General features: G+C 35.2%; 1 protein-coding gene across 3 annotated transcripts in view; it reads left to right on the top strand.

Annotated features, from left to right (window-relative positions):
- tnnt2a (troponin T type 2a (cardiac)) overlaps positions 1 to 19,064 on the top strand; it is a 31,042-nt gene that overhangs the window by 6,341 nt on the left and 5,637 nt on the right. For 2 of the 3 annotated variants that reach the window (XM_087306156.1, NM_152893.1), the window contains 10 exon segments: positions 3,698 to 3,751; positions 7,620 to 7,649; positions 8,591 to 8,615; positions 8,725 to 8,788; positions 11,276 to 11,392; positions 11,660 to 11,737; positions 11,849 to 11,956; positions 13,777 to 13,886; positions 16,314 to 16,404; positions 16,848 to 16,888. In XM_087306156.1, the coding sequence (XP_087162282.1) occupies positions 8,732 to 8,788; positions 11,276 to 11,392; positions 11,660 to 11,737; positions 11,849 to 11,956; positions 13,777 to 13,886; positions 16,314 to 16,404; positions 16,848 to 16,888 (602 nt within the window). In that variant the 5' untranslated portion in view covers positions 3,698 to 3,751; positions 7,620 to 7,649; positions 8,591 to 8,615; positions 8,725 to 8,731. 3 annotated transcript variants of the gene reach the window in all.

Raw genomic sequence — 19,064 nt, 5'->3', positions numbered from 1 at the left:
TATATATATATATATATATATATATATATATATATATATATATATATATATATATATATATATATATACATCTTTATATGTAAGATGACAAACTTTTAACTCCCAAAATGTGTCTCCATGCAAGCCTCTACCTCCGCCAGCAGGACCTCAATTTCATTCATTCATTCATTCATTCATTTTCTTTTCAGCTTAGTCTCTTTATTAATCTGGGGTCGCCACAGCGGAATGAACCGCCAACTTTTCCAACATATGTTTTACACAGTAAATGCCCTTCCAGCTGCAACCCATCACTGGGAAACATCCATACACACTCATTCACACACATACACTAAGGACAATTGTACCGCATGTCTTTGGACTTTGGAGCACCCGGAGGAAACCCAGGCCAACACGGGGAGAACATGCAAACTCTAAACAGAAATGCCAACTGACCCAGCCGGGGCTCGAACCAGCAACCTTTATGCTGTTAGGTGATCGTGCTATCCACCGTGACACTGCAATAGTCTGCTTTTGCTCCTCCTTTAAAATATTTTTAATCAACAACACTGGAAAATCTGACAGAACACAAGTATCTTACAGGTGACTGAATGAGTGTTTTAGGATGATGTAGAGTGAACGATTCAGTGAATGTGAATGTGGGTGTGGATGTTTCCCAGAGATGGGAAAGGCATCCGCTGCATAAAAATGTGCTGGATAAGTTGGCGGTTCATTCCGCTGTGGCGACCCCGGATTAATAAAGGGACTAAGCTGACAAGAAAATGAATGAATGAATGAATGAATAATGGTCAAAAGAGCACCAGAATTTATATTTCTGTGTTAAAAGTAAATGCCCAAAATTGAAGAATACAACATTTTAAATAGGCTTGGTACATGACATGGCATGAAAAAGATTACTTTATTTCTTCAATTAATTTGATTGGTTTCTTTTGTAACTTTCACTACACTCTGAGACAAAAAAAGGTCCATAAGCTGTTACTGTGGCAAAAGATACACATTTGTACCTTAAGGGTGTATTTTAAAGACACATATTACTACCTAGTAATTTGAGAAGTATACCATTGATCTGGTTAGGTACTAATATGTACCTTTAAGGTGTGAATGGACCCTTTACTGTACATACAAATGTGTGTCTTTTGAAAAAGCTTGTGTATCTGTGTGAGAGAGTGTAGGGATAAGTTAATCTGAAATTTCTAACATTAACTTAAGTCATGGGGATAAACATGCTTAGACAGCTGTCTAGACTTGCTTCCTCTAGTACATTTGCTAACTTAAGTATTCTAAAGCATATTAATGTTAAACATGCATGAAAAGGTCAATTATCAAAATATTTTTTATAATATTATAAGTCCATTGTCAAATTGTGACCTAAAGAAAAAAATACAGCATTAAAAATGCAGTGTTCCACACAATTCATTTATGTTGTCCCAACACAAATCGATTAAATTAATGTAACATCTTTAAGTAGATTTAACATTTAAGATTTAACTTAGCAAAATCCTTTTGTTATTTGAGGGGTACTGTTAATTATTATTGCATTTTCAAATAGCAACATATTTGTTTCAAAATTTATATTTATTAACTAGTTTCTGATACTTAATTTCCACTGTAAAAAAATGGTCACACTTTATTTTGATGGTCTGTTTGTTAAATTAAGTTACTTTACATGCTAATTTTCATTAGATTATAAGCAGACTGTTAGGTTGGGGTTAGGGTTAGTGTAAGTTGACTTGTACTTGCAAAGTTTCCTATAGTCAGTTAAATGTCTGTTGAAGGAGCAGTATCAACAGATATTAAGCAGACAGTATTAATACTCAAATAGACCCTCAAAATAAAGTGTTACCAAAAAAAAAAGTTATTTTACATATATATATTTTTTTTGGCAGCTGAGTTGCCAGAAAAGACATAAAATAACATCTGTTAAATTACAGAAGTTTATCGTAAAATAACAGACGTTAAATTACAGAAATTTATCGGAAATTTAAATTTAAGAAAATTTCTGTAATTTAACATCCTTTATTTTACAGTAAATTCTGTAACTTAACATTCATTATTTTATGGTAAATTTCAGAGATTTAACAGACATTAATTTTCAGTAAATTTCTGTAATTTAATATTCATTATTTTATGGCAAATTTCTTAAATTTAACAGACATTATTTTACGGTAAATTTCTGAATTTTAACGGACAAATTTTTTACTGTTAACTCTGTAATTTATCATTCATTATTTTATGGTAAATTTCAGAAATTTAACGACAGTATATAACAGTTAATTCTGTAATTTATCATTCATTATTTTATGGTAAATTTCTGAAATTTAACAGACATTATTTTACGGTAAATTTCTGTTATTTAATATTCATTATTTTATGGTAAATTTCTGAATTTTAACGGACATTATTTTACGGTTAATTCTGTAATTTACCATTCATTATTTTATGGTAAATTTCGGAAATTTAACAGACTTTATTTTACGGTAAATTTCTGTAATTTATTATTCATTATTTTATGGTAAATTTCTGAAATTTAACAGACATTATTTTACGGTTAATGATTGTAATTCAACATTCATTATGTTATGGTAATTTTTTTTAATTTAACGGACATTAATTTACGGTAAATTTCTGTAATATAACATTCATTATTTCATGGTAAATTTCTGAAATTTAACGGACGTTATTTTCCAGCAATTTTTCCAGCACCCAAGCTGCTAAAAAAAAAAACAAAAAAAAACAAAAAACAAAAAAAAAACATTTTATTACAGTGAGATGACAATACATAATATTTTACTAGTTATTTTTGCAAGATATTATTATTTAGCCTAAAGTACAATGTGAAGGCTTAACTAAGTTTTAGCTAACTAAGGTTAATTAGGCAATACATTGATTGTGCAAACCACAGTGTTTTTTTTTTCTGTAACCAATGAACATATTTTTCATTATATTATATTATATTATATTATATTATATTATATTATATTATATTATATTATATTATATTATATTATTACTTTCTAATTTCTTAAGGTTATATTAAGGTGTTTACAATTTTAACCAAACTAAGAAATAAGACTTTCTCAAGAAGATACTGTAAATATATTAGGAAATACTACTAGTAAATATATAAATAAATCCTTGTTCTGTTAAACATCACTTGGAAAACATATAAAAAAAGAAATTCACAGGAGTGTTAATAATGATGTCTTCAACTGTAGATTTTAGACCATTTGCATAATTACTTTTGTTATTAAGTATTTGGTTGACTTTTACCAAACCAAATCTTTTGTTTATAGATCATTAGAATGACTTGAGAGTGAAAGCGAACTATTGTATAAGTGACCAGCTGTACTACAATACTCTTTAATCCTCGTCTGACTTCAGACATACCAACACATTTATATCACAGACAACAGTTGCATGGCTGTGTAGAGACGTGTGTATCGCTGTAAGTGTGTAACCATCTAAAAGATCTGAGGTATGCTTTCATCTAACAAGTCTGCCACCAGTACCCATCATGCCCAGGCTGGTAAACAGCTTCTTTGCCCTCAGGATTTACCTCACATCCTCCACCACACACAATGGTTGGACTTTTTTTTATTTTTCACACTCTCAGACTGACTAAACTCAAAGGAATCTGATCCCTGGTGAAATGTAATAATGCAAGCCTGATAACCTGTCCTGTGGCTTTCTCCACATTCAGAGGCTCAGCAGGAGGAGAACGCAGGAGGAGATGAAGAGACCACTCAGGAACACGGTGAGCTTCAGAACACAAACTCATGAAGTATTGTCATGGGTTGGACACAAAACATGTCAGAATACATTTTGTCTTCCTGGTCAATTATCCCTTTCTATCTATAACGAAATTTGTGATGTCATAGAGAAGGCGTGACTAGTGAGTGAATTACGGAAAGTAGAGCACAAACAAACCGCAATGACATATCATAAGGCAATTGCCAAAGCACCATAAAAGTTTCTCTATTGGGTAATTCCACCTATCAGCACCAGTGCCATTGACTTTGTTTTTATGTTGCCATGTTTGAAAGCTGTGTGCTTCTATTGGTGAACGGCCAAGTCAGGTAATGGCATCAGTTGTCATGCATTAAGTTGGGGAAAATAAGTACATCCAGCAGGCTGTTATCGTTGATACCTGACAGGCTTATCGTCAGCCTGACGCAAAGCTGGTTGCTGTTAGTTGCAATACAGACTCATTGTGAATATGTACCCCCATATACATTTCAAGAGAGCACAAATTATGTACCCAGAGGTATGTATAGCTGCATTTCGTCTTTCAAACAAATGCTACGGGGCGGTATGATGCCACTGACGGCTTCTGTTTTTTCATGGAGAGCATGCAAACTCCCAACTGACCCAGCAGAGGCTCAAACCAGCAACCTTCTTGATGTGAGGTGGCCGTGCTACCCACTGCGCCTCCCTCTTAGGGATTTATCAACCAGCAAAACACAAAACAAAATGGCTTCCCTTCTGGTGAACTCAAAGCTCAAATTCACTCATTTCCTTTCACTATTTAGAGTGGACTACATTAGTGGAGTAATGTAGGCAATATGGGTGTATAATAAGGGTAAAGAGGAGATTCTAGATACAGCCCTCATACAACAATTGGTTCATGAATCCTAATGCCAGTTGTCATTTACAAATCACCACAACACCATTGATCAAACAGACTATGCCAAAATTGTCCTGATAGGGTGTAGTCTGTGTCTTTTAAATGATGTTGGTACATATACAGTATAACATATACAATTCACTCCATCCTTGCTTGCTTTATTCACTTCATGCACTTTAAAGATGACATAGTTACACATGTACTTGCTATAGTAATTACAATGAATTATGCGTAATTACATGCACTGTAAAAAAGGTGTAATGCCACAAAAAGTCAAAACAACAAATGTTTTTGTTGCTTTAACTCATTTTAGTTAATGAACTATTTTTTTTTTAAGTTATACAAAGTTTAACTTAATGTTTGACTAATGTAAGTTGAGATGACTTGAAAAGTTAATTTGATTCAGCTAAAAATTTAAGACAGGAACAATTTTTTTAAACTGTGTAACTAACCCTAATCCCACAACCAAACCCAATTAATTAATATTACTCGGTAGTTAAATGAATACACTGTAAAAATATATATATATATTTTGCTGCCTTAATTTTTTTAGTTAAATTAAATTACATTTTCTAGTCATCTCAACTTGTATCAGTCAAACTGAATAAATATTAAGTTAATTTTTGTATAGCTTAAAAATGTTTTGTTGAAACCTGATTAGCCTTCTGAAATAAAGAAACATACAAATATTTTTCTTGACTTTTTGTCATTACATTTTTTTTTTAGTTACACTGTAACACTAAATGTATGCAATATAAAGGGATAAACCAATAAAGCCGATGGGAAGAATATAAGCAGCATCGATAGGTATTGGAATTTGCTGTTTGTTGTCTTTATCTATCGTATCATCTGCAAAAGGACTTATCAGAACTGATCATTTCACCACACAAATACCTTTTAGATTAGATAGGTGGAAAGAGAAAGTTTGGATGCTCTTTTGACAAGTAGCTCTATCTATATTAAATCTGCGGAGAGAACCATGTTCAAGTTTAATCCAAGTTTTGTTCCTGTAAAATGTTTTAATTCCATGGATACTAAATGTAAGATCAAACTAAAAAAAAAAAATAAATAAATAAATCCTGGTTGCCTTATTTTTTTAGGCTGAATCAAATTAGGCTTATGAGTCCATTGAATAATATAACTAGACTTTTTAAAAACGGATATAAACGTTAGAACAAGATTAACTTAGTTTACTAAGTTACAATGGCATAAAAAGATATGCCGTCGTGACTTGTTCATATACATTTTTACAGTGACATTTATTAACATAAATGTATCTTACATAATGCAAATTGTAATATAGTTAACAACAAAGAATAATGGTACGTATAAACTAGTAGTAAATGTAACTCAAATGTAACTAATTATGGTGACAGTTGTCTCAAATAGAAAAAAAGAAGTAATATCTTAATAAATTCAGCCTTAAAATAGCCTTAAAATAAAATAAATGTATTTTAAATCTTTGTCACTGTCCTTCAGGTTTTTATTATTTAAAATATAATGAAGTTGTAGTTTGATCATTTATTTCATTGTGTATTTTATCAAATAAACCTCAAGAATTTGTTTCATGTTTACATAAATCTGTTCCTTTTCAACTTATTTTATGCATTTAATATGCTTTCTATGTACAGTTAAAGTCGGAATTATTAGCCCGCCTGTTTATTTTTGTCCCCCAATTTCTGTTTAATGGTGAGAAGATTTTTGTAGCACATTTCTAAACATAACAGTTTTCATAACCCATTTCTATTAAGTGATTTATTTTAGCTTTGCCATGATGACAGTAAATAATATTTTACTAGATATTTTTCAAGACACTTCTATACAGAGTAATTCAGCAAGTTATTCTAGTTACTGTAGACCAGGGGTCTCCAAACTTGGTCCTGGAGGGCCGGTGTCATGCAGAGTTCAGCTCCAACTTGCATCAACACAACTGCTAGGAAGCTTTTAGTATATCTAGAAAGAGCTTGACTAACTGGTTCAGGTGTGTTTGATTAGGGTTGGAACTAAACTCTCCAGGACACCAGCCCTCCAGGACCGAGTTTGGACACCCCTGCTGTACACCCGGGGTTCCCAAACTTTTCAGCCCGCAACCCCCAAAATAACAATGTCATTAACCCTTGACTCAAGGTGGTTATACTGTAAATATACAAATGTTGCGAACACAACTATCGGCAAATATAAACAAGCATATTGACAACACTAAATACCACAGTCTATTAACCATATAATGTATTTTTATAGTCATTTATTAATTTAATTACATTTTAATATAAAAAGGTTGATGACTGATTTTTATTTGTATGTTGTTGTTGCTGTTTCTGTAACGCAACTATTAACTATCTTCTGTGGGTTCTGAATAAAATATGGTAATTCTAATAGTTTAATAAAAATTTATTTGAGCTTTGGAAATCACCAAGCGACTCCTTGTCATTGTCCCACGACCCCCCAGGGGGTACCGACCCCTACTTTGAAAACCACTGCTGTAGACTATCGAAAAAAAATAAAATAAATAAATATATATATATATATATATATATATATATATATATATATATATATATATATATATATATATATATATATATATATATATATATATATATATATATATATAGCTTAAAGGGGCTAATAATTGGCCCTAAAATGTTTTTAAACAATAAATTAAAAACTGCTTTTATTCTAGCCGAAATAAAACGAATAAGACTTTCTCCAGTTTAAAAATTATTATCAGACATACTGTGAAAATGTCCTTGCTCTGTTAAACATCATTTAGGAAATATTTAAAAAAGAAAAAAAAATCAAAATAATCTATTCCACTGCATATAAAATATTTTTTGTGTGTTTAATTGTATGTGGGACGTCCTGTCTTTGACCATAGTCAAAGTGATAAGTGTTGGATGATGTTTTCCATCATTCCTCTGTTATCAGGGTCTATTTCTGTCCCTCTGTGCTGATTATAACCACTTGTTCTTCACACATTCTGTCTTTCTTTGTTCAGATGGAGAAGAGGAGACAGAAGATGGAGGAGGTATTTGCTCTTTATCACGTTTGCAGACGGGAAGCCTGAGATTTACAGCTCTCGAATAATTGTTTGTGACAAGCAGAGACCTGCATTACGACACACCCTTCTGAAAAAAAACTGTCTTCAAAGGATTAGATCACCCCTAAATCTTTTTATAATAGCATGCATTACCGAAAGAAATAAGGCAGTGATTTTGGGGCAAATTGAATTATTTCCTGATTTAACAACACGTTCTTGTAATGTTTGCTGGTGTGCTGTGACTGCCATGAGAAGGCATTTAAGAAATTCACATAAAACAGGCTTTAGGTATTTATAAAGGCTGCACCTTGGGTTTGAATGATTATATACAGTTGAAGTCAGAATTATTAGCCCCCCCTTGAATTTAATATTTTCCAAATGATGTTAACTGAGCAAGGAAATTTACACAGTATGTCTGATAATATTTTTTTCTTCTGGAGAAAGTCTTAATTGTTTTATTTCAGCTAGAATAAAAGCAGTTATTATTTTTTAAACACCATTTTAAGGACAAAATTATTAGCTCATTTAAGCAATTTTTTTTTCCAATGGTCTACAGAACAAACCACCGCTGTACAGTAACTTGCCTAATCACCCTAACCTGCCTAGTTAACCTAATTAACCTAGTTAAGCCATTAAATGTCACTTACAGCTGTAGAGAAGTGTCTTGAAAAATATCTAGTCTAATATTATTTACTGTCATCATGGCAAAGATAAAATAAATCAGTTATTAGAAATGAGTTATTAAAACTATTATGTTTAGAAATATGTTGAAAAAATCTCTCCGTTAAACAGAAATTGAGGAAAAAATTAACAAAGGGGCTAATAATTCTGACTTCAACTGTAGATTTTAAAGGGAAAGGTATTATTAAAAGACCCTCATATCTCTTTGGTTTATTTCTGATTGATTGTTTGTGTGTTTGATTCTTCAGAGGAGGCTAAGCCCAAATTCCTCAAGTAAGTTTAGATTCATAAGTCTCTGTTTGAGTTTGTCTTTTAAGATCAGAATCAGCAGTACATGATTTAATTTCATACAGAGTTTTGAAAGCCAACCATTGTTTTTCAGACCATTTATGCTGCCAAATCTGGTGCCTCCAAAGATTCCAGATGGAGAAAGAGTCGATTTTGATGTGAGTACAATTCACTGGAGGTTCACTGAGACCTAAAGGGCATATGAAACTTTTAATTTGTTGTGTTACCTCATATTTGCCTCATACAAGTGAATTATTGTGTGATTTTTGTTTTTTCTTTTGTTAAAGATAAAAAAAAAAAAAAAACTTTTAATCACACAAAGTAGCGCTTCAAACCAGCATCACATATTAGCTTGTTTAATATATATTTGCCCACTGGAATTGATTTTAAGAGCCTTTTTTATGTTTACATTACCTTTAAAAAAAATTTGAGGTCTGTATATATTTGATATTTTTGCTTTTAAAGAACAGATTTATCATAAATGAGCAATTATTCTTAAATGTAAAATGTAATTTATTGATAAAGAGTCATTTTTTATCACCATTGTGACATGTGAGTCGGGGTACAATGGGGTGAGAGTCCGAACAGAGGTCATAGTTTAGTCAGGCAGGCAATGGTCAAACAGGAACACACAGATACATTACGGTAATCCAAAATTGTAGCCTTGGTCACAGGCGAAAGGTCAGTGCAGGAGACAAACAGCCTAAACAATATCTAAAACAGGGATCAAAAACCCACAGAAGAACACGGCAAGCAAAACACGTAAAAATGTTACAGGAAACAAGACTCAGCAATGTGTGTGTTTGAGAGGTATAATATATAGTCCAGATAATCAGTCCATGATGAGTTACCAGCTGTGTTTGTGTGTTTTTGTGTGTGTGTGTGTGTGTGTGTGTGTGTGTGTGTGTGTGTGTGTGTGTGTCCAAATGACTGTCAGCTGTGGCAGGAGTGATTGGTGCAAAGCATCATGGCAGTTGTAGTTCATATGGTGGCCAATGTGTAGTTCTCCAGCGATCTGCATAGGTTTAGATAGCTGGTAATCGTAACAATGATAACATTTGATCTGATTACTATAGATAACTTTTAAGATATATTTTTTGTTTTATACACTGTTATTGTTTTTGTAAATTACACATTATTTAACTATAATATGAACTGTATTTTACTCTAGGACAGTTATACAGTAGGCTACTGTGTTTTAAAGTTATATTGTGAAACTTACCGTGTATTTTAGAGTAAAGATATACATACAATTCTGTAAATGCACAGCAAGACAAATGATGCTGTAAATGTAAATACAGTATTGTTGCTATAATTGTTTTACAGTAAGTTACTGGTGAACTGCTGCCAGTAAGTTAATGTAGATTCTACAGGAAATTGTTAAGAGTATATATATATATATATATATATATATATATATATATATATATATATATATATATATATATATATATATATACTATTATTATTTACAGTAACTTAAGTAAATTATTTAAATCACTAGTACAAATGTGTTTGTTTTAAATGTAATAATTTGATCTAATTTATGAATGAGTCCAAACCTTTTGTAGTTTGTCCTACAGTATATATTTATCATTTAGATTGTAATTTCATAAACATCAACATCTAATCTATGCTTTTATATGTCTGAACTTGAACATTTCCACATAGCAAAATTTCTCTGGCCCAGCTCTGGTCAACACAATCAGATTTTGCTTGGCCCTCATGCCGCAGTGATTTACGGTACATGATTGGACCACGTCTGGCATCCAGACAAGGGCCAAACATGGACCATATCTGGGCCAAGTCTCAGCCAAGTTAATAACTCATAACTGAGCCTGAACTGGGCCAGAAATGTTGGTGTGTCACTACTGCAATTAAAAATTGATTAACCCATGAATCGTTCTGCTTTAGGCACACTATGGGCATGCTTTGTCTTGAAGTGACCTGATTGGCAGAATTGATTTATTTTTATTTAAAAATAATAAGGTTTATTAAATTTGGGTCAACATAGGCCAAGCTTACATGGGTCACATATCAGTTATTAACATCTGGGCCAAATACTACAATTTAAATCTGGCCCAATTATTGTGTGCCACCTCTGCCAAATCAGGGCCATGTTTGGCCAACATGCTGTATGCCAGTGCCGGATGAATGCTAGCTGTGCCAGGTTTATGCCAAATCTTGGCCAGAATTCTTTGCTACCTGGGAAGTCGCCCATAACTGGATTAAAGACAAAGGCCATACTTGGGCCATAACTGGCCTCAATTTATAACCCTTAACTGACCCTGATCTGGGCCAAAACAGGTTTATTATTACAGGTTCATTATTATTGGTACCAATTCTCAGCTTTAAGTTTATACATTAACCAGAAAAGCCCAAACACTGAGCCATAACCCAGCCTAATGCTACCTAAACAGTGTGAACAATCGCTACACGCCAAAAAGTAGTTTGCCGTCATGCATGCTGTGCCATCATTGCCATGTATGGCCCACATTTGGCTGACATTATGCATGCCAATGCCGGCAACACGCCAGCAGTGCCATAATGAGGCCACATTTGGGCCAAGTCCGTTTGCTATGTGGGTTTTGTCAGTCAGACTGCCCGAGACGATCTGAAAGGTCAAATGTGTTTCTTTTTCCCAGGACATCCACCGTAAGCGCATGGAGAAGGACCTGAATGAGCTGCAGACGCTGATCGAAGCTCACTTTGAAAGCCGTAAGAAGGAGGAAGAGGAAATCATCAGCCTCAAAGACAGAATTGTGAGTCAACAGTGTTAAGTAAAGCTACCAACCATAAGTAAATGAAACATGATAAACAAAAACAGAGAAATGACATGAATGCATCCAGTGGGGTAAATTTGCGAAAACAAACAATAGGCTACAAGTGATTAAACATCGGTGATCTGGAATGAACATTCATGATGAAAAGACTCAACGTACTAGTGTCAAATCAATCAGCTGTCATTTCAGCAACGTTAACAGTGACTTAACCAGCAAGAGTTTAAGATAAAGTGGTTGATTTTTCAGGAGAAGCGTCGTTCGGAGCGAGCAGAGCAGCAGAGAATCCGCAGCGAACGCGAAAGGGAGCGACAGAAGCGTTTGGAGGTCAGCACAAAAAAAATAATTGCAATGAGATGTTGACGGTTAACTCACACCACATGCACAGACAGATAAATCACTGTTAGCTTTGCAAACCAAATGTGGTTAAATGACTAGGAGGAAAGAGCTCGCAAGGAGGAAGAGGAAGCCAAAAAGAGAGCAGAAGATGATGCCAAGAAGAAGAAGACGCTCACCAGTCTGCACTTCGGCGGTTACATGCAAAAGGTCAGTTGAAATGGTGTGAATTTGGCTCTGTGATGTCGCTTTATGAGTTCTGCCAAGCATACAGACAGAACCATTGACTTTCAATTCATTTTAATTAATAAATTATGGCCTGTTTAGGATAAATAAATGCAAATATAGCCTTATTATTACAGACAGAGTCATAGTGTTTGATTTATTTATTTATTTATTTGACATGGACATCACAATTACTCTGGACAACCAAATGCATTGGTTTCAGTGTTTTAGCAAACTTGCAAATTCTCAACACCTGTCCACAAAAGGCTTAAAAATTGACAAAATGGAAATATAATAAAAACATACACAACATTACAATTGTTTACATAAAATTACTGCAGACACTGCTGTTTTGTTTTAACCACTTTTTAAGACCACTACTAAAAATATTTAGATTAATTTCTGATTTTAAGCTAACCGGTAAATCATTGACCCAATGAGGTCTTAAACTTTGGCTCTAGACAGTCACCATTAGCAGTTGCCGTGTAACTCTGTGGGAGGGTTGATGCCGACTGATTAGATCAGAAAACAGGATTGAAACATGATTATTTAAACTTTTAATAACCAATTTAAGATAATTAAATTTAATAAAACTATCAAAACTAAAAGGGTTATGTGTGCATAAAACATCACAATGATGCCATCGCATAGGCTTTATGTCCATAATTTTAACTGCTTGTTTATATATTGAGTCAATAGGCTTCAAGAGACTTGTGACCAAGATGTAATGCAATACGTCAAGTGAGAGAATATCATTGTGTGCATGTATAATTTTGCAGTGTGATATGTTAAAAACCTTCTAATAAAACGAAAACAGTTTAGACTTGACTTTTAAATAATCATGGATTTTATCAAATACAGACAGAGTCATAGTCTTTAAAAATTTGAATGAATACATTCCGGCCTATTTTGGATGAATAAATCAAACATTTACTGTCTGCGAATATCAAATTATTGTTTGAAAGACTGTTTAAATCTGAAGTTTGACATTCTGCATGTCTGTAAATACATGCTGTGTTTTCTTTACAAGAGATACTGTCTGTCTGTCTTCTCACTCTGGGGACTAAAAAAACTGTAGTCCTCATGTATCCTACACACAGAAACTCATCCTCACTACAAAATAAAATCAATTGTTTTTATCAAAAAAATATACCATTTCCATAAAAATATTGACAGCCTGACTTATGTGATGCTATTAAGAAATGTTTTAAAGAATAATTATTAATTTAAATATATATTAAAACAAAACTGAAGTAATATTTTGCTGTATTTCTATAGGATTAGATGTATCATATTCAAATCAATGTAGCCTTGGCATACATTAAATACTTTTAAAAATATTAAAATTTCAAGGGACAGTTCACCCAAAACCAAAGAATAATCAATTTCAATTATTTACACACCCTTTACTTGTTCTAAAACAGTTTGAGGTTCTTTTTCTGTTCAATACAAAAGAAGATACTTTGAAATATGTTGTAAACATGTAACCATTGACTTCTTTAGTGTTTGTTTTTCCTACTATGAAATACAATGGTTACAGGTTTCCAGCATTCTCCAAAACATATTCCTTTGTATTCAACAGAGAAAGAAACTCATAAAGGTCTGGAGAGTAAATAGTGGAAAAAAAAAAAAAATCGGGTGAACTATCCCTTTAACAACTATATATATTTTACAGTATTGTATTTAACCTGTGACTTCTCGTAAAATAAATTTTAAAAAGTAAAATAAGAAATATCACTTTATATCACTGCTTTTTATTGATTGAATTGATTGTCAATATTGTTGTCTGTGGTCTGGTTTTGCAGATAGAGAGACGGAGTGGAAAGAAACAGACTGAGAGAGAGAAGAAGAAGAAGATTCTCGGTGATCGACGCAAACCTCTGGACATTGACAATGCCAATGAATCTGCTCTCAGGTTTGAGGAGTCTTTATGTCTATGTTTACAGTCCATTCTCATTGGGGTAATCTGTCCTTCTGAAGGCGCAGTAGGTAGTGCTGTCGCCTCACAGCAAGAAGGTCGCTGGTTCCAGCCTTGGCTGGGTCAGTTGGTGATTCTGTGAGGAGTTTGCACGTTCTCCCTGCATTCGCGTGGGTTTCCTCCGGGTGCTCCGGTTTCCCCCAAAGTCCAAACACATGCGCTATAGATAAATTGGGTAGACTAAGTTGTCCATAGTGTATGAGTGTGTTCTCAGAGATGGGTTGCAGCAGGAAGGACATCCCCTGCGTAAAACATATGCTGGATAAGTTGGTGGTTCATTCCGCTGTGGCGAACCCCGATTAAGATTAAAGGACTAAGCCGAAAAGAAAATGAATGAATGTCCTTCTGAAGGGATAGTTTGACAAAAAAATAAATAAAAATCTGTCATAATTTTCTCACCTTTCACCTGTTGTAAACTGGTTTGAGTTTCGAACACAATTGAGGACATTTTGAAGAGTGTTGGAAATCTGTAATCAATGACTTCTTTAGTGCTGTATATATTTTTTTTCCAAAACATCCTTACACACTCATTCACACTCATACACTACGGACAATTTAGCCTACAAAATTCACCTGGACTGCATGTCTTTGGACTGTGGGGGAAACCGGAGCACCCGGAGGAAACCCACGCGAACGCAGGGAGAACATGCAAACTCCACAGAGAAACGCCAACTGACCCAGCCGAGGCTCGAACCAGCGACCTTCTTCCTGTGAGGTGACAGCACTACCTACTGCGCCATCATAACTTAGCATGTTTCTTGTTTTAAAATATGTTTGAATATAAGAAAAGTTTGTAAAATACTTCCCATCTTGCATGCATATTTATGTTATTTTTTTCTGTTTCATATTAAAGTTTATATAAAATTATCAACCAAGCAGTCAAGCAATCTATTAATCAATCAATCAATCAATTAACCAAATATTGGTCAACAATTGTAAGGTCAATATCATACTGCAACACAGTGTTAAATTTCAAATCTAGGTTCCAATGTGATAGTATATAACTAAAAAGTTAAGTACATGTGTTTTACATTCAGTTAAATTTTACATCAGAGACATTACCCTAGTGTCTTTATGCACTTACTGACCATCAGCCAGGGTCATAATGACTGTACCTTTTTCTCTATGACGTTCAAGGCAATACTTTTAGACTGATTGGATTAGCAGCACCTGCGTATTTAAATTGGTACTGTCATGCTGATGGTATCAGGGCTGGGAAAAGTCTGTCACCAGGCTGATTCCTGTACTTTATTTGCATGTTTTGTTTAGATTTGCCTCCACCTCTTTGTATCACAACCCCCTTCTAACATTTACTAGTTAGACCCCTGCTGAAAAATCCAGCTTAAACCAGCCTAGGCTGGTTGGCTGGTTTTAGCTGGTTGACCAGCCTGGTTTTAGAGGGGTTTTGGCCATTTCCAGGCTGGTTTCCAGCTATTTCCAGCCTGGTCTTAGCTGGTCAGGCTGGAAAATAACCAGCCAAATCCAGCTAAAACCAGCTTGACCAGCCTGGTTTAAACTGGATATAGCTGGTTTTGGCTGGACTCCCAGCTTGGCTAGGCTGGTCAAGCTGGTTTAAGCTGGTCATCTCCCAGATTGACCAGCAAAGACCAGGCTGGAAATGGCTGGAAACCAGCCTGGAAGTGGCCAAAACCCCTCTAAAACCAGCCTGGTCGACCAGCTAAAAAAGCTGGATTTTTCAGCAGGGACTTCTCTGGGATTTGCTAGACGTCTGTTAGTTAGCGTATTCATCAGACTTCGTGACAGCAGCAATTATCTGTTTCTCAATAAAGAATCTTAAATTATAAATTGGTAACAACAACAGGAATCAAACTGATTTAATAATTTCAGTACGGGTTAATCTATGGTTTGCAGTGCGTTTAGGATTTTAAATGGACAACATGGTGAGCATTTTAAAACCTTTAAAGCACAGCAAGTCATTGATCATCTTGCTTATTCCATGATAATTTGTCAAAGTATATATGTGTTAAAACTAGTAATGCTCTCAGCAGTGAAATATTTGAATCAGATCGTACGAATTCATACGAATTAGCCACTAAATCAAAAAGTTACAAATTGCCTAGAGATTGTGTTGGACAATTACTCTTCACCATTCAAAACTATATGAGTGACAAGTCTTGTGTATTTTATAATCTTTGAGATCACACAGAGAAATGAAGGCTGTCTGCTGTCATGGAGTTACGGTTAATTATGTTTGGAGGAGGTGCATTTATTTCAGACTATCATTAAAACTGACTAGAACTACCTTTAGTCTTTTTGCATTAAACAGATTTATTCCACAACTTCCAGCCAGTCCGAATCAAGAATTTCAACAGAACATGAATAAAAACTCATTTCTCCCTTTAGAGAGAAAGCAAAGGAATTGTGGAGCTGGATGCGTGAACTAGAAGCAGAGAAGTTTGAGTTACAGTATCAGTTCGGCAAACAGAAATATGAGGTAAGATGAAGTCTCCATCAACTGGAGCTTTACTAAAACATTAAATCAAAAACATCTCCATATGCTTTAATAAAACATGCTTCTACTGTCAACATGTTTAAATAACCGGTTCTTTATTTAAACAAAGACAGCTTGCATGCTAAATCCTTCATCGAAATGTAATCCCTTGGTCTTCAGCAGTGTTTCTTATTGGCTGATTCACTCTATTTAGATTTGGCTAATGCTTACCAAGACTCATCTCGAGGATTTCTAATCTTATGCCAAAAGCAAACATGTGTCAGCATTAACACAACAAAACCCTACTTTGATCTGCTTCTGTGGAAAGCAAAATGAAAGTATTGATTTGTGATTCATTTTTCTTCTCACACGAAGAAGTCGTTGTGGTTTTCTGCTCGTTTTTATCCAGTGTGATGGTTTGTGTTTTTGATTGTGTCTCTTTACAGATCAATGTCCTGAGGAACAGAGTCAGTGACCATCAGAAATTGTGAGTTCATCTGTGTCTATCGATCACAACACAAAACATTCATATTTTTTCGTTAGTGTTTTTTTTTTTCATGAATTCAGACAGTGTGATTTGGTTTTAGAGTATGAAGGTCTTCCCCTAAACCAAAGAGCTTAGAATGACCAAGAGGCGACACTCAAAAGAACGTTCCATTGCAGCAGCAGCGCCCAGCAACAGCCCCGGATTCCGCCATTTTGGAGTGAAAGAGTTCGGCTGTCCATTAAATCTTATTACTGTCGCGCGGGCAAACAGCTGCTTTGTTTTTTATTTATTTATTTATTTAAAAAGTGCATTAAAGCTGAGATACAACCGGATAGATGACAATACAACACTTACTATCACAATCATCAGCACTTTTAAATGTTTATTTTACACACTTATAATATGCTGTTGTTCTATTGGAGTTTTCAATCCAAAATGGCCGCCGTGCCAACTAGTGGCTGTTTCTCAAAATTGCACTACAGTGTCGCCTCTTGGTGATTCTATGCTCTTTGCCTAAACCTATCCATCATTAGGCGCACTAATTTTTGTCAGTTTGGGATGTAGTTCTGTCATTTGCACCTTTCACACTTACAGACTTTTTCTTGCCGTAATTGACGATTTAAAAAACTCTCTAATTTATACAAGCGCAGCGGTTTAGAGGTCATTTCTGTTTAATTTCGTCACAGAATTCACTGGTATTTTGGAATGGATGTGTGATTTAAAAAAAAGCAATTTTTTAAATTATGCACTCACCGGCCACTTTATTAGGTACACCTTACTAGTACCGGGTTGGACCTGCTTTTGCCTCCAGAACTGCCTTAATCCTTCGTGGCATAAATCGAACAAGGGACTGGATATATCCCTCAGAGATTTTGGTCCATATTGACATGATAGCATCACGCAGTTGCTGTAGATTTGTCGGCTGCGTATCCATGATGTGAATCTCCCGTTCTACCACATCCCAAAGGTGTCCTATTAGATTGCCGGCAGCTAGCTCTCTGCAACTCTCACATGGTCGCCCACTGAAGCTAAGCAGGGTTGCGCCCGGTCAGTACCTGGATGGGAGACCACTTGGGAAAGCTTGGTTGCTGCCGGAAGTGGTGTTAGTGAGGCCAGCAGGGGGCGCCCAACCTGCGGTCTGTGTGGGTCCTAATGCCCCAGTATAGTGACGGGGACTCTATACTGCTCAGTGAGCGCCGTCTTTCGGATGAGACGTTAAACCGAGGTCCCGACTCTCTGTGGTCGTTAAAAATCCCAGGATGTCCATCGAAAAAGAGTAGGGGTTTAACCCCGGCATCCTGGCCAAATCTGCCCACTGGCCTCTGTCCATCATGGCCTCCTAACCCTCCCCATATCATGATTGGCATATCATCACTCTGTCTCCTCTCCACCAATCAGCTGGTGTGTGGTGTGCGGTCTGGCGCAAAATGGCTGCCGTCGCGTCATCCAGGTGGATGCTGCACACTGGTGGTGGATGAGGAGATCCTGACCACCCCCCCCCCCCCCCCACCATTGTGTAAAGCGCTTTGAGTGCCCAGAAAAGCGCTATATAAATGTAACGAATTATCATTATTATTATTATTATTATTGAGACCTGATGACAGTGGAGGCCATTTGTGTATAATGAACTCGTCATCTTTCAAGAAATCAGTCTGAGATGATTTGTGCTTTATGACATGGCACGTTATCCTGCTGGAAGTAACCATTCGAATATAGGTACACTGTGGTCATAAAGCAATGGACATGGTCAGCAACAATACTCAGGTAGGTTGTGGCATTGACACAATGCTCAATTTGTACTAATGGGCCCAAAGGGTGGAAGCTAAAGGAGGTGGACGCCATTTCAACATAGTGTTTATATACGACAAGCAGACATCAAAAGATGAGTTCACTGAGGTCATAATGAAATAGTAGATTGTGGTGATTAAGGCTGGTAAGTATACTTCAAACAAAATCGAAGATCAACTAAAATGATGCCATGAAGTTTCAACAAAATACGACTGAAACAGAGTTCATTTGGAGTTTGCTTCAGCAGCTCGATACAATTAACCAAAGCTCACTTCATGGTGGAGTTTGTTTTGGCTCCTGAATTCCTTTGAGCTAGCATTAGTGGGTCGTTACACAATCAGTGTGTATGTTCTGGTACTCCACCTTCTTTGATGTGTGAACCCCACCT

The sequence above is a fragment of the Danio rerio genome, chromosome 23 (genome assembly GCF_052040795.2).
Source record: "Danio rerio strain M-AB ecotype USA chromosome 23, GRCz13ab, whole genome shotgun sequence".
Lineage (NCBI taxonomy): Eukaryota > Metazoa > Chordata > Actinopteri > Cypriniformes > Danionidae > Danio > Danio rerio.
This window is presented reverse-complemented; position numbering and strand designations above follow the sequence as displayed.